The sequence below is a fragment of the Salvelinus alpinus genome, chromosome 15 (genome assembly GCF_045679555.1).
Source record: "Salvelinus alpinus chromosome 15, SLU_Salpinus.1, whole genome shotgun sequence".
Classification (NCBI taxonomy): domain Eukaryota; kingdom Metazoa; phylum Chordata; class Actinopteri; order Salmoniformes; family Salmonidae; genus Salvelinus; species Salvelinus alpinus.
Genome location: NC_092100.1, coordinates 35,395,384 through 35,411,975, shown reverse-complemented (window position 1 = coordinate 35,411,975; position 16,592 = coordinate 35,395,384). Strand labels below are relative to the sequence as shown.

At 48.5% G+C, this 16,592-nt stretch overlaps 1 protein-coding gene across 5 annotated transcripts in view; it reads right to left on the bottom strand.

Annotated features, from left to right (window-relative positions):
• LOC139539969 (protein piccolo-like) overlaps nucleotides 1-16,592 on the bottom strand; it is a 119,085-nt gene that overhangs the window by 50,315 nt on the left and 52,178 nt on the right. For all 5 annotated transcript variants that reach the window (XM_071343422.1, XM_071343423.1, XM_071343424.1 and 2 more), the window contains exons 8-10: nucleotides 7,701-8,492; nucleotides 1,024-7,456; nucleotides 46-641 (exon numbers count right to left, since the gene is read on the bottom strand). In XM_071343422.1, the coding sequence (XP_071199523.1) occupies nucleotides 46-641; nucleotides 1,024-7,456; nucleotides 7,701-8,492 (7,821 nt within the window). The remainder of the gene's footprint in view (nucleotides 1-45; nucleotides 642-1,023; nucleotides 7,457-7,700; nucleotides 8,493-16,592) is intronic.

The following is a 16,592-nucleotide window of genomic DNA, read 5'->3' as shown; positions in this document are numbered from 1 at the left end:
TAACAGATACATTAGCACAAGAGACATATACACACACATTCATACCTGCAGCTCCTCCAGCTCCCTCTGCACCATGATCTGCTCCTGCTCGCGGTAGCGCTGGATCTCCTGCCTCTCCCACTCCAGCTCCTCTGCCAGACACAACTGCTTCAGCTTCTCCAGCTGCAGGAACTCCCTCTCCATCTGATACTGGGTGATCTTGCTGTCATCCAGGCCGGGGAACATGGGCAACGAGGCTAGGGCCTCCAGAGAGGCTGCAATGGCCTCCAGGGTTTGGTCAGAGTACAGGGCAGGGAAGCCAGTCATGATGTCAGCCAGAGCGCTGGGCAGCAGGTCCTTGGGCAGGCCAGTGCCCAGGCTGATGATCTGGTGGCCAGGGTCGGTGGTGGGGATGAAGCCATAGGGGTATGGGGCTTGGGTTGGCTGCTCCTGGAGGGTGGTGGTAGGGGGTAGGGTGGTGCTAAAGATGGACCCTGGCTGGGTGGTAATGGCATATGTAGAAGGAACAGGGGCTGCTATGGAGGAGTATACCATTCCGTCTGAGGATCTAAGGACACTATAAGCAGGGACCTGGGAATATGGAGCAGTGGATATCCCAGTATAGGACCCAGCAGCTTTACTAGTGTAGTCTAGAGCTTCACCTGTCATGACGGGTCCAGAAATGTAGGTTTAAGTCAATGAGTAAAACATCATACTGTATATACATGTTCTGTACAAAATAAAGGCCATGCAGATTTGATTTGGGGAGATCATAGCACTAAGCATGCAAGCATCTCCAGTCTGTCCAGCTAGCACGATGCAAAGCCAAAATATTGTGGGAGAACACGCAGGCATACGCATGCATCTGTGTAAAAAGAAAGAAAAGACAAAAGGAACAGAACATTGATGGAAATCTAGATCATTTCATAAATCATGCAAAAGTACAGTAAATGCTCATTAAAATCATAATGGAAAACAATGATAACTGAAATAATTTTCCATTCAGAAATCAAATTCAAGCAGGTCAAAAAAGAACACACCAACCTGCGGATATATTACCAGCTGTCAGGTCTACTGCACTGTCCAAGACTCTGTTATAGTCATATCCGGTCTTTCCATTATAGAGGACGAGTCCTGCATCAGCCAGATTGGTCTCAGACATGGCCTTGCCGTTCAAGACCTTGAATCCATAGACCCCAGCATGATCATACTGGTAGTGGTCGTCTCTGTAGCCGAAGTGGTTGTCAGGCTGGGTAATAACTGGTGGCTGGGTCCCACAGCTCCCTGTGAAGGGTAGCTTGTAGATGACGTCACAGCACACATTTTTCCCAGCTGTCAGATCTATGGGCGTCCCATCATCCTTTACAACCGTGGTCACCACACCTGGGCTGGTGCCGGACAGAGCCACCATGGCCCTAAGGGGTCTGGAGGTGGACAGGTCCACGGCCCCAGCCAGCTCAGAGAGCATGTTCCCCCCATTGCTGATAGCTGGGGCCATGGTCACTGGAAGCCTGCTATCTACTGTGGAAGCTCCATAGGACAGGTTAATTGGTGTCTCTGTGTCTCTGACTGTCACCGTGCTGACGATAGGTGGAGAGTCTACCCGCCTATACACTATCTGTGCCAGAGGCTCGAATGGTTTGTATGTGGTAAGAGGGAGAGGCATGGAGGCAACATAACCCTGCAGATCTAAAGGCTTTTCTGCTGGCTCGCTGGTGTAGGAGGCAATGGTGGCTGAACAGGTGACAATAGTGATGCTATCAGTTACAACAGCCAACGTGGTGGAAGGGGTGATCTCAGCACTCAGGTTCACTATCTCTGGCTGCACTGCCGTATGTCGGCCACTAGAGTTGCTACAGACGGACTGGCGACTCGATTCCCGAGGCGTCAAGTCCATCCCTGAATCAGTCATCTTTACACCGACCTTAATGGTGCGGAGGTCAATGGCATCACCGGAATAGATCTTCCCGTTCTGTTTGGGAGAGGGCTGGACTTTAGCCAGGTCTGGCTGGATAGGGATGGCCAATGCGTCTGACGCAGGAGCTTGGGGCAGCCTCTCATGAACCACAGATACAGTGGTTCTCTGAACCTCGGTGGTGACCACCTGAGTGACCAGGCTGGGCAGACTCTCCGGGGGCTGGGCTGAGGTGGAGATAGAGGAGGAGTACACGTGGCTCAGGCTGGACACCACCTTCTCAGGCCCACGGATTTCCTGGCTCTCTATCGACTCCTGGTGGAACTTCCTGGTGATGGTGACTGGAGCCACGGGGACAGTCTGGGGAACCTCCTGCCCAGAGGGAACTGACATTCTCCTGGTGTAGGCTTCAGTTGTAATGACCTCCATGGGGGTCTCATACTCTGATGAGTAACTCAGGACCTCTGATACTGCCTGTGGCGGTTGCACTGCTGAGGGGATGGATTCTCTCCTGTATTGAACTTGGGCAGCATATGCATCTAGAGGTACCTCTGCCTCTGCAGGCATTGTGATAACCTGGGCCATAGTTAGAAGCTGCTGCATGGTTATAGACGCTCTTTTTGTAGTGGAAGTAGCCTCAGTTGTAACCACCTGGGTGGGTGTTTCATATTCTGATGGGTAAGTCATCACTTCAGCCAATGTGTATGGTTGTTGTGCTACAGAGGATATGGATGTCCTTCTAGTGGTAGTGGCCTCAGTTGTTATAACCTCCGTAGGCATTTCATACTCTGAAGGAAAAGTCATTACTTCAGATGCAGATGATCGAATTGATGGTGTGTACTGTAATGGCATTACCTCTGCCATGGTTTGTGGTTGCTGCATTTCCAATGGTATTGATGCTCTTCTAAAGATAGCCTCAGTTGAAACCACCTCTATCAGAGATGGTGACTGATGCATGGTTGAGGGTGTAGCTTCAATATGGATTTGGGTGGCCATAGCTCCCGTTGGTATTTCCTGCTGTAATGGCATTGCATCTGCCATGGTTTGTGGTTGCTGCATTTCTGATGGTATTGTTGCTCTTCCAGACGTGGCCTCAATTGAAACCACCTCTGTAGGTATGTCCAGCTCTGCTGGTAAAGCCATTACTTCAGCCACATATTGTGGCTGCTGAGGTACAGCAGGTATTGATGCCCTTCTACCAGAGGCTTGAGTTGCAGACACTTCTACAGGAACCTGTGGCTCTGATGGCATCGTCATAACCACAGACACTGTCTGCGGTGGCTTGGCTGTTGGAGGTTTATACGGTTTCTTGATTGGAGCTGGGACATTGTGTACCTGAATAGGCATCTCAGACCCAGCTGAAACTGTCACCACCTCAGCCATACCGTATGGAAGCTGCATAGCTGATGGTTTGGAAGGCCGCCTTGCTGTTGCTAGAACAGTGACTACCTCTAGGGGTGCTGCTACTTCGACTGGTCCTATTGCTGCTGGTGGTGGTGGCGGCTGCCTCAATGAGGAAACTGATGCTCTCCTGACATTGTCCTGGGCTGAGAAGGCCTCAATGGGTGACTGCTGTTCTGACGGTGTGGTCCAAACCCCTGGGCCTGTCTGCTTAGAGGGGATGATGGACCCTCTTCTGATGGGGGCTTGGACAGTGATACCCTCTGTGGGTGTGCCAGGCTCTGAGGGCAGAGTTATCACAACATACGTCTCCAGACACTTGGCGTTCCTTGGAGAAAGTGGGGACCTGGGTGAGGTAGCACTCATCTTGGATTCCACTGGGGTGGTCAGACTCAGAGACAGGGCATTGGGAGGTTCTCTGGTCCTGGGCAGTGTTGTGGCTGTGAATGGCTCTGCTGAGCTGGCTTTCGGGACCACTTCTCTGGTTGTGGGAAGTGTGTGGCTGGCAGTGGGATACACTGGAGGTTTGACACTCTCCCCTGGTCGGTGGCTGAACACCAGCCCTGCAGGGATGGACACAGGCTTGGGGGGGACTGGAGGGGGTGCAGGGGCCTTGTGTACTGGAGTGGGGCCTGGGGTTGTTACAGTTGCCTGTGCCATTGTCAAAGCAGCTGAGACCGGCACTGATGTTGGGACTGAAGGTGGGATGGAAATGGAAGGCTTTTTGGGATAAACAGCTGGCTTTAGTAAGGTGGCAGGGGGTGGTGGAGGAGGCAAAGGAGGTGTTGGGGTATCTGCCAAAGGTATATATGTGTCTGAGCTGTGTACAGCAGGAACAGAGGGAGCAGTATAGAAAGGAGCAACACTGACAACCACAGGCCTTGCTGCTATCTGACTACTGCCTTCAACCACAGCAGAGGTGGTAGTTATTGCCACTGAGTTTGCCACAAGGTCTTGGGTTATCTGGCTGAGCACCGACATGTTCTCCACATTGGGGACTATGATGACCACATGCCCCTGTCTGGTCGGTTTCATCATAACCTGAGAGCCAGCAACACCTTCTGGCCGGACATCCTCCACTAGCGACTGTACATTCACCACCACAGGCAGAGCTGCTCCCATGGCTATAGTGGTAGTCACGGTCGGGGAGACATTATGGATGGCCCTGATAGAGGTAGGCTCTGCTGAGGTTTGGGGCAGGGAGACTGATGTAGACCTAGGTGGAGGGGGAGGTGGGGCTTTTTTGGTGGAGGCTTGTCTCTGAATTCGGCGTGTCCCTATGGCTGGGACTACTACTGGGGTTGGAGGTGGGGCAGCAGTCTGGTCAGGGACTGAATGCACCACTGTAGCCTGGGTAGGAGCCGAGGATGTCACAGGTAGTGGGGCTTGGGGTGAAACTGAAGAGGTGATGGTAACCAGGTCTGGCATTTGGACTACAACTGGAGCTGGGGCTGGAGTTGGAGCAGAGACTGGAGCCGAAGTTGACATTGCACTGGGAGCAGCTGGGACTGGAGATGTGGCTTCAAAAGGTACTGGGCTTGGTACTGGAGTTGGTGCTGTGACCTGCACAGAAGGTGGACCCTGAACAGACATCTGGGATGGAGATGTAACCAGGTCTGGCATTTGGATTACAACCGGATCAGGTATGTGCACCACCACTGAGGCAGGGACTGAGGCTTGGGGTTGGGCTAGTGGAGCAGAAGCATGGACTGTAGTTGTAGCTGGTGTTGGTGCTTGGGTTGGATCTGTCACCACATCTGGAATTGTGACCAAAACTGTGGTTGGAGAAACAGCCATAATGGGAGCAATAGAAGGAGGGGAGATATCTGCAGGCAGCTGAGCTGCGAAGGGAGCTGCAGCTTTGGCCAGGTCTGGTGTTGGAGTGGACACTGGAGTAGAGTCAGAGGAGAGAGGACTTGGAGCTTGGAAAGAGGAGGAGGAAGTAGCATTGGAGGCTAGACTTGAGTCTGGAGTTGCTGGTGAGGTGGGCGGTGATACTGGAGAAATTGGTGATGTTGTGGTGGTTGTACTGGTGGCTAGAATTGTCTCAGGGGCAGGAGCTGGTGTAGCTTTCGTCTGGGGAACCTCACACACTACAGTGATGGGTTCAATCTCAGCTGCCTCTGTTATTGGTGTATGTTCTGAAACTGGAGAGGACTCTACCTGTTCTTTAGTCTCAGACTCATCGCTAGGGGTAATATCAGAGGACACTCCCACTCCATACTCCTCTATTATACTATCATCTGTCTCATCCTCTCCAGAGGAACACTGGGTGATCTTCAAATCCGGTATGGGGAAAAGAGCCCTCCTCATAGTCATATCCTGAGGAACTGTTGGCTTGGCAACGTTGACCTCAGGCCGTTTAGGAGGTTCAGAGGGTCGTGGTGGAGCAGGACGTTTCTTCCTCTTAACGTAGGTAGAATCAGCATCTAACATAGGCTTTTCTCCCTCTGCCTCACCAACTTTGCAGCTCTCAGCTGCAGCACTGGATGGTGCAGTCACATGTATTTCTGGATTTGGAGTGTCCATCGCTGACTGAGCCCTCTGAAACTCCTGCTCTATCAACATCAGTTCCTTCTTTTTCTGCATCATCTCCTCATACACCTCTTCAGGAGACCTTAAACTTTTCTTCCCCGGCTCTTTAGCATGGTCTTTACTGGGCTGCTCCGGTCGGGCTGAACTAGGTTTAGCTTCAGGCTCCTCCACTAGGGACTCATAGAGGTAGTCCTCTATGGCCATGCCTCCGTAGAGTGGCTCTATCTCAGGGACTGGCTCTGTCTCTCCTTTAGGAGATCTAGCTTTCTGAAGCAACTCCTCATATACCTCCTCTGCACTCTTTAGTGGCTCTGCAGTACTGAACTTCAGTCCTTTTGGGACAGCTATCTTGGCCTCCGTGTGAAACGCCTCTGAATCAGACTCCATGCTAGGAGAATAGTCAGAGCCTGAGGACTTGTGAAACACTTCCATCTCTCTAGCCTGCCTCACCTCCACAGTGGGCGAGGCGTTTTCAATAGGAGACGGGTTACTGGGCGAGGTTACAGGCTTATCCCATTTCCTCTGAGTCTGTAGTTCGTCTTTATCCCTCTTGGACTTCTTGGAGCTCCTCTTCCCCTGCTGCTGGTCTGACTCTTTCTGTTTCTCCTGCTCCCTGCGGTGATCTTCTTCCTCCCTGAGTTCCTCCTCTTCTGACGAGTCCTCGATGGTGGGAAGGGACTGGCCAGCCTGTCTGTGCTTGGCCTTGCGGTGCTGTTTCCCCTCCCCGCTCCTCTTGTGGCTGGGGCTGCTGTCGCTGTCCTCCTCCAGAGAAGAGGCTGAGGTGGGAGAGGTTCCAGGGGTGAAGCTGGACACCTGGACACTGGATGACCCCTCACCTTTGGACTTGTCCTCCAGAGACTCTGTGATGCTCTCCACCTCAGCATCTCCATCACCCGTGCTCTTTGTTCGCTGTAACGTCATGTCTTTCTTAAACACAGTGGTGGTGAGCTCAGACCTATCTGCAGTGGTTTTAGCCTCAAATCCTGGAAGAGATGGTCTCCTGGCTGGGCTGTCTTCATTATCCATAATGCCTTTCTTTAGCAGAAGTTTGGATTTGCCTGATTCGTTATCCACCTCGGCCTCCTTGGTCTCCTCCTCTCTGCTCTCTTTCTCATCTTTTTCCTCCTCTGAGAGAAACATCTCCTCCTCTCCTGTCATCCCCATGATCTGCCTGCGGATGAACTCCTCCTCATCCACAGATGAGTCTGGGCTGACTGCTGGGCTGTCTGCTTTGTAGTCCTCACTGCTGGATGAGGCTGCCGTGCTGACTGCTATCGCACTTAACCTCTGTCTCTGGACCTGGGGCGAGGGTTCGCTCCCACTGCTCTCCTCCATCTGCACGTAATTCAGACGCCTCCTTTCCACATTCACCTCATCCTTGGAAGGCATGGCTGTGTCAGCGGTCTTGTCAATCATAGGGACATTTCTGTCTGTCTGCAACTCCTTCAGCTCTTCCTCTGAGCTGTAGGAGCCCTGTGAGATAGGAAGTATATCTGGTTCATCCTGGGACTTGATACTATGGTCCTCAGTCTTGGTATCAGCCTCAAATGGACTGGCTGGGCTGGACGGTACCTCAACTACTACCTGGTCTGCTAGGAGGGAGTCTGCAGTTGGCTCTTTCTCCTCCTGAAAATGAAAAAAAGCATCACATTAAAATGTGCTTGTCCTATGCATGGACAAATAAAAACATATGTCTCACACACTTTGCTATCTGTTTTAGTTTATGGCTCCTGGAGCAAATTATATTTGTGTGAACAGTTAAGAACTATGGCAGCAATCTATATTTGTATGGAATCACAATCTTGACTAAAGATTATAGGAATTATGTTACCAACAATACATGAATTCAAACTGTTGAACAAATACTTGCCTCCACAGTCTCCTTCTCAGTAAGAATCTGCTGAGGTTCAGGAAGGACATCATCCACCTTTTCAACCAATGGAGCGGCCACTTTCTTGATAGTATCAGCTGTTGGGACTGGTTGTGGAGTTACCCTCTCAGCCACTGTGACAGGTACTGGTTTCTGTTGCTTCAGTTGCTTCTCAACCTTCTCCTCTGCTGGCTTCTCAACCTTCTCCTCTGCTGGTTTAGGTAGCTCTGCTGGTTGAGCCTTAGCCTCCACAGTGGCTGGAGTGACAGCAATGGCAGTAGCGACTGTGGTGGGTAGAGGAGCAGGAGCAGTCATGGCCTCAGTCATTGGGACAGAGACAACAGGAGCAGCTACCACTGGAGTCTTGGGTGGTTCAGATTTAGGTGGTACAGGTTTGGGCAGCTCATTTGTAGGAACTTCTACCACAGAAGACTCCATTTTTGGTGCCTCTGTCTGGGCGATCTCCACCTTGAGAACTTCTGTCTTTGGAGCCTCAGCCTTTGTGACCGCATTGGGAGCTTCAGCCTCAGGGACTTTCACCTTTGGCTCCAGCTCCTTTTGTGCAAGAGCAGGTGTTAGTGTAGGTGGAATGGGCTCTGATGTGAGAGGAACAGCCTGGGCCTTGGTTGTGGTTGCTGCTGGAAACTGGGGCTCTGTCTTGGTGGATGTGGCTTCAGGCTGTGGTGTGGGCTGGGCACCAGTCTTAGTGAGTTGTGCCTCGGCCATCATCCCCATGTCTCCCAGCTGACCAGACAGAGCTCTCTGTGTCTGGCAGTTCAGACACAGCCATTCCTTTTATCAACACAGAAAACAACACACAGTGGTTAGTAGTCAGATCATCTATTACTTCTGTCAATAGAGGGGACAACACACAGTGGTTAGTAGTCAGATCATCTATTACTTCTGTCAATAGAGGGGACAACACACAGTGGTTAGTAGTCAGATCATCTATTACTTCTGTCAATAGAGGGGACAACACACAGTGGTTAGTAGTCAGATCATCCCGCAAAGGCGGAGGTGTTGCTAACATTTACGATAGCAAATTTCAATTTACAAAAAAAAATATGGCGTTTTCGTCTTTTGAGCTTCTAGTCATGAAATCTATGCAGCCTACTCAATCACTTTTTATAGCTACTGTTTACAGGCCTCCTGGGCCATATACAGCGTTCCTCTCTGAGTTTCCTGAATTCCTATCAGACCTTGTAGTCATAGCAGATCATATTCTAATTTTTGGTGATTTTAATATTCACATGGAGAAGTCCACAGACCCACTCCAAAAGTCTTTCGGAGCCATCATCGACTCAGTGGGTTTTGTCCAACATGTCTCTGGACCTACTCACTGCCACAGTCATACTCTGGACCTAGTTTTGTCCCATGGAATAAATGTTGTAGATCTTAATGTTTTTCCACATAATCCTGGACTATCGGACCACCATTTTATTACGTTTGCAATCGCAACAAATAATCTGCTCAGACCCCAACCAAGGAGCATCAAAAGTCGTGCTATAAATTCTCAGACAACACAAAAATTCCTTGATGCCCTTCCAGACTCCTTCTGCCTACCCAAGGACGTCAGAGGACAAAAATCAGTTAACCACCTAACTGAGGAACTCAATTTAACCTTGCGCAATACCCTAGATGCAGTTGCACCCCTAAAAACGAAAAACATTTGTCATAAGAAACTAGCTCCCTGGTATACAGAAAATACCCGAGCTTTGAAGCAAGCTTCCAGGAAATTGGAACGGAAATGGCGCCACACCAAACTGGAAGTCTTCCGACTAGCTTGGAAAGACAGTACCGTGCAGTACCGAAAAGCCCTCACTGCTGCTCGATCATCCTACTTTTCCAACTTAATCGAGGAAAATAAGAACAATCCAAAATTTATTTTTGATACTGTTGCGAAACTAACTAAAAAGCAGCATTCCCCAAGAGAGGATGGCTTTCACTTCAGCAGTAATAAATTCATGAACTTCTTTGAGGAAAAGATCATGACCATTAGAAAGCAAATTACGGACTCCTCTTTGAATCTGCGTATTCCTCCAGGGCTTAGCTGTCCTGGATCTGCACAGCTCTGCGAGGGCCTGGGATCGGGAGAGACACTTAAGTGTTTTAGTACTATATCTCTTGACACAATGATGAAAATAATCATGGCCTCTAAACCTTCAAGCTGCATACTGGATCCTATTCCTACTAAACTGCTGAAGGAGCTGCTTCCTGTGCTTGGCCCTCCTATGTTGAACATAATAAACAGCTCTCTATCCACCGGATGTGTACCAAACTCACTAAAAGTGGCAGTGATAAAGCCTCTCTTGAAAAAGCCAAACCTTGACCCGGAAAATATAAAAAACTATCGGCCTATATCGAATCTTCCATTCCTCTCAAAAAATTTAGAAAAAGCTGTTGCGCAGCAACTCACTGCCTTTCTGAAGACAAACAATGTATACGAAATGCTTCAGTCTGGTTTTAGACCCCATCATAGCACTGAGACTGCACTTGTGAAGGTGGTAAATGACCTTTTAATGGCGTCAGACCGAGGCTCTGCATCTGTCCTCGTGCTACTAGACCTTAGTGCTGCCTTTGACACCATCGATCACCATATTCTTTTGGAGAGACTGGAAACCCAAATTGGTCTACACGGACAAGTTCTGGCCTGGTTTAGATCTTACCTGTCGGAAAGATATCAGTTTGTCTCTGTGAATGGTCTGTCCTCTGACAAATCAACTGTACATTTCGGTGTTCCTCAAGGTTCCGTTTTAGGACCACTATTGTTTTCACTATATATTTTACCTCTTGGGGATGTTATTCGAAAACATAATGTTAACTTTCACTGCTATGCGGATGACACACAGCTGTACATTTCAATGAAACATGGTGAAGCCCCAAAATTGCCCTCGCTAGAAGCCTGTGTTTCAGACATAAGGAAGTGGATGGCTGAAAACTTTCTACTTTTAAACTCGGACAAAACAGAGATGCTTGTTCTAGGTCCCAAGAAACAAAGAGATCTTCTGTTAAATCTGACAATTCATCTTGATGGTTGTAAAGTCGTCTCAAATAAAACTGTGAAGGACCTCGGCGTTACTCTTGACCCTGATCTCTCTTTTGACGAACATATCAAGACTGTTTCAAGGACAGCTTTTTTCCATCTACGTAACATTGCAAAAATCAGAAATTTTCTGTCCAAAAAGGATGCAGAAAAATTAATCCATGCATTTGTTACTTCTAGGTTAGACTACTGCAATGCTCTACTTTCCGGCTACCCGGATAAAGCACTAAATAAACTTCAGTTAGTGCTAAATACGGCTGCTAGAATCCTGACTAGAACCAAGAAATTTGATCATATTACTCCAGTGCTAGCTTCCCTACACTGGCTTCCTGTTAAGGCAAGGGCTGATTTCAAGGTTTTACTGTTAACCTATAAAGCGTTACATGGGCTTGCTCCTACCTATCTTTCCGAGTTGGTCCTGCCGTACATACCAATACGTACGCTACGGTCACAAGACGCAGGCCTCCTAATTGTCCCTAGAATTTCTAAGCAAACAGCGGGAGGCAGGGCTTTCTCCTATAGATCTCCATTTTTATGGAACAGTCTGCCTACCCATGTGAGAGACGCAGACTCGGTCTCAACCTTTAAGTCTTTACTGAAGACTTAGCTCTTCAGTAGGTCATATGATTGAGTGTAGTCTGGCCCAGGAGTGTGAAGGTGAACGGAAAGGCTCTGGAGCAACGAACCGCCCTTGCTGTCTCTGCCAGGCCGGTTCCCCTCTCTCCACTGGGATTCTCTGCCTCTAACCCTGTTACAGGGGCTGAGTCACTGGCTTGCTGGTGCTCTTTCATGCCGTCCCTAGGAGGGGTGCGTCACTTGAGTGGGTTGAGTTACTGACGTGATCTTCCTGTCTGGGTTGGCGCCCCCCCTTGGTTTGTGCTGTGGTGGAGACCTTTGTGGGCTATACTCGGCCTTGTCTCAGGATTGTAAGTTGGTGGTTGAGGATTTCCCTCTAGTGGTGCGGGGGCTGTGCTTTGGCAAAGTGGGTGGGGTTATATCCTTCCTGTTTGGCCCTGTCTGGGGGTTTCTTCGGATGGGGCCACAGTGTCTCCTGACCGCTCCTGTCTCAGCCTCCAGTATTTATGCTGCAGTAGTTTGTGTCGGGGGGCTAGGGTCAGTTGGTTACCTGGAGTACTTCTCCTGTCTTATCCAGTGTCCTGTATGAATTTAAGTATGCTCTCTCTAATTCTCTCGTTCTCTCTTTCTCTCTGAGAACCTGAGCCCTAGGACCATACGTCAGGACTACCGGGCATGATGACACCTTGCTGTCCCCAGTCCGCCTGGCCTTGCTGCTATTCCAGTTTCAACTGTTCTGCCTGCGGTTACGGAACCCCTACCTGTCCCAGACCTGCTGTTTTCAACTCTTAATGATCGGCTATGAAAAGCCAACTGAGATTTATTCCTGATTATTATTTGACCATGCTTGTCATTTATGAACATTTTGAAAATCTTGGCGCTCTCTAATTTTCTCCTTCTCTCTTTCTTTCTCTCGGAGGACCTGAGCCCTAGGACCATACGTCGGGACTACCGGCCGTGGTGACTCCTTGCTGTCCCCAGTCCGCCTGGCCTTGCTGCTATTCCAGTTTCAGCTGTTCTGCCTGCGGTTATGGAACCGCCACCTGTCCCAGACCTGTTGTTTTTCAACTCTTGATGATCGGCTATGAAAAGCCAACTGAAAATTATTCATGATTATTATTTGACCATGCTTGTCACTTATGAACATTTTTGAACATCTTGGCATAGTTCTGTTATAATCTCCACCCGGCACAGCCAGAAGAGGACTGGCCACCCCTCATAGCCTGGTTCCTCTCTAGGTTTCTTCCTAGGTTTTGGCCTTTCTAGGGAGTTTTTCCTAGCCACCGTGCTTCTACACCTGCATTACTAGCTGTTTGGGGTTTTAGGCTGGGTGTCTGTACAGCACTTCGAGATATTAGCTGATGTACGAAGGGCTATATAAAATAAAATTGATTTGATTTATTACTTCTGTCAATAGAGGGGACAACACACAGTGGTTAGTAGTCAGATCATCTATTACTTCTGTCAATAGAGGGGACAACACACAGTGGTTAGTAGTCAGATCATCTATTACTTCTGTCAATAGAGGGGACAACACACAGTGGTTAGTAGTCAGATCATCTATTACTTCTGTCAATAGAGGGGACAACACACAGTGGTTAGTAGTCAGATCATCTATTACTTCTGTCAATAGAGGGGACAACACACAGTGGTTAGTAGTCAGATCATCTATTACTTCTGTCAATAGAGGGGACAACACACAGTGGTTAGTAGTCAGATCATCTATTACTTCTGTCAATAGAGGGGACAACACACAGTGGTTAGTAGTCAGATCATCTATTACTTCTGTCAATAGAGGGGACAACACACAGTGGTTAGTAGTCAGATCATCTATTACTTCTGTCAATAGAGGGGACAACACACAGTGGTTAGTAGTCAGATCATCTATTACTTCTGTCAATAGAGGGGACAACACACAGTGGTTAGTAGTCAGATCATCTATTACTTCTGTCAATAGAGGGGACAACACACAGTGGTTAGTAGTCAGATCATCTATTACTTCTGTCAATAGAGGGGACAACACACAGTGGTTAGTAGTCAGATCATCTATTACTTCTGTCAATAGAGGGGACAACACACAGTGGTTAGTAGTCAGATCATCTATTACTTCTGTCAATAGAGGGGACAACACACAGTGGTTAGTAGTGGAATGGAGAAACAGAGGAAACAGCATTCACCCTTCATAATAGTGATTTTTGAACAGCATTCATCAGCGATACAAAAGCAGCAAACTGTCTTGATGTCACTACATACACATTTCTTACCTTGTCAGAAAACAAATCATATCTTACAGGGAATCTTATTGATATTTACATGAAATCACTCAACACATCAGCATTGACCTTTTGCTCCATTTATTTTGGGCCAGTTGAGAAAAAAAGCATGATCAGTAAACTCTGCCTAGAGCAGAGCGCCAGTGGTGCACGATCACACAGAATCACACAATTCTATCACCATGTGTGTGTGAGATATTAGGATATACCATACGCTTGCACAGATAAACCCACATGCACACACAACACTTAAATGATACTTATAAACACATGTTCTACTGTAAACATTAGTGTACGTATTCAAAGATGTATATATTTGCAGAAATAAAGACAGCTAACTGCATGAACCCAAATGCATGCATGCAACATTTGTTTAGCTACATAAGCCTGTAGTTGGATCCAACTTTGATTGTGTGTTTTTCTCCATTGCCTTTTGATGAGGATGACAAAGATGATTCAGTGTGCTTCCTAGATCATGACTAGTTGAAGAATATGTACGGCTTATTCAAGAAAGTCAATGGTGACACACACACACTTTCTCAAGGGGATTAGTGCTGGCTCAGAGACCAGTGACGTATATTAATAATAGTTCATGGGGATGTCACGTGCTGATGGGAGCTTTAGCGAGTGATGTAACCCACCTTCTGTCATGGCCAAGCTTAGGCAATGTAGTCCAAACCACACCCAGATGTGCCAGGGATCCCGTGTGTGTTCCCAGAAACAAGCCCAAAATACCTCCACTACCACGCCCTTGCCGTGTGGACATTTGTGGTCAGGGGTCAGAACTAACAAAAAAGCCTTTGCTACATAGCCTAATGCTTAGAATAGACACAAAACAGTCAAATATCTCCATATGCACTCTGATTTCCAATATCTTTAGAAAAGGTTTATAAGTGTTCCCATAACATCTCTCAACAGGGGGGACAAAGTGATTTAATACTTCAGAAAGCATGTGGTCACAGTGCAAGGTCAGCACAGAATAAAAAATAAGTTAATTATGATAGCAGCAGATCCATTAGGTGCTTTTGTCAGATACTGAAATGGAAATGCTCTCTTTCTGACCTCACATTTAGGCCAGCTTCACTGCAAGACAATAGCTCAGGTGTACTGCACTATCACACACCACCCACCACTTGGCTATACTGAAACCATACAAAATAAAACTATATTTTAAAAAGCACCCACGGTAAATGGAATTCCCATTTATTAACACTGAGGATGTAGCCTAACTGTTTTATGTTCCCTGTTATTTGTCACGTTTACTCCCGCTCCTCCTCTCTGGCACTCAATGTCAACAGTGTACTCATCATTACGCACACATGTCCCCATCGTAACGCGCACCTGTGCTTCACGAGACTCACCTGGACTCCATCACCTTCCTGATTACCCCCCTTATATCTGTCACTCCCTTTGGTTCATTCCCCAGGCTTTATTGATCCAGTTCCTGTGTTTCATGTCTGTACACTACTCGTGGTACTTGTTTTGGTTCATTTTTTTATTAAATTCACTCCCTGTACCAGCGTACACGTTACATTATTGTTCCTATGATTGCTGTATAGTTGATTTTATGTATGTTTGTAGTTGGTTCCTCAACTGAGGAGAGGTCACCATGTCACGTTCCTGACCTGTTTTCTGTTTAGTTTTGTGTGTTAGTTGGTCAGGACGTGAGTTTGGGTGGGCATTCTATGTTATCTGTTTCTATGTTGGTTTAGGGTTGCCTGGTATGGCTCTCAATTGGAGGCAGGTGTTTGGCGTTCCTCTAATTGAGAGTCATATTTAGGTAGGCTGTTCACAGTGTTTGTTTGTGGGTGGTTGTCTTCCGTGTCTGTGTCTGTACACCACGCGGGACTGTTTACGGTTTGTTCGTTTTGTGTAGCCTATGTTTCCTATTCGTGCGTTCTTCTTGTTTTATGTAAGTTCGTCGTCTAGGTTTGTCTACACCGTTTATTGTTTTGTTAGTTTAGTCAAGTTCGTGTTTTCGTTAATAAAGTATGTCATTTCACTACGCTGCGCCTTGGTTCCCTCAATACTCCTCCTCTTCAGATGAAGAGGAGGAGGACTGCCGTTACAGAACCACCCACCAATCCAGAGCCAAGCAGCGTAATTTGGAGCAACGGGCAAGTATACAGGACTTGTGGAGTTGGGAGCAAATATTTAACGGAGAAGGACCATGGGCTAAAGTAAATCACCGTCCATGGGAACGGCTGGAGGCAGCTCGGAGAGCGGAGGAAAATAGAGAGAGGAACCGGCGTTATGAGGGGACGCGTCTTGCACGGAAGCCCGAAAAGCCCGTGAGTAACTCCCAAAAATTTCTTGGGGGGGGGCTAAGGGGTAGTGGGCCTAGGGCAGGTAGGAGACCTGCGCCCACTTCCCAGGCTAACCGTGGAGAGCGGGAGTACGGGCAGACACCGTGTTACGCAGTAGAGCGCACGGTGTCTCCTGTACGTGTGCATAGCCCGGTGCGGGTTATTCCACCTCCCCGCACTGGTAGGGCTAGATTGGGCATTGAGCCAGGTGTCATGAGGCCGGCTCAACGCGTCTGGTCTCCAGTGCGTCTCCTCGGGCCGGCATACATGGCACCTGCCTTACGCATGGTTTCCCCGGTTCGCCTACACAGCCCGGTGCGGGTTATTCCACCTCCCCGCACTGGGCGGGCGACCGGGAGCATTCAACCAGGTAAGGTTGGGCAGGCTCAATGCTCAAGAGAGCCAGTACGCCTGCACGGTCCGGTATTTCCGGTGCCACCTCCCCGCCCCAGCCTAGTACCTACAGTGCCTACACTACGCACTAGGCTACCAGGGCATTTCCAGAGCCCTGTTCCTCCTCCACGCACTCTCCCTATAGTGCGTGTATCCAGTTCGGTGCCTCCAGTTCCGGCCCCACGCACTAAGCCACCTGTGCGTCTCCTAAGTCCTGTACACACTGTCACTTCTCCCCGTACTAGTCCTGAGGTGCGTGCCCTCAGCCCGGTGCCACCAGTGCCGGTACCACGCACCAGGT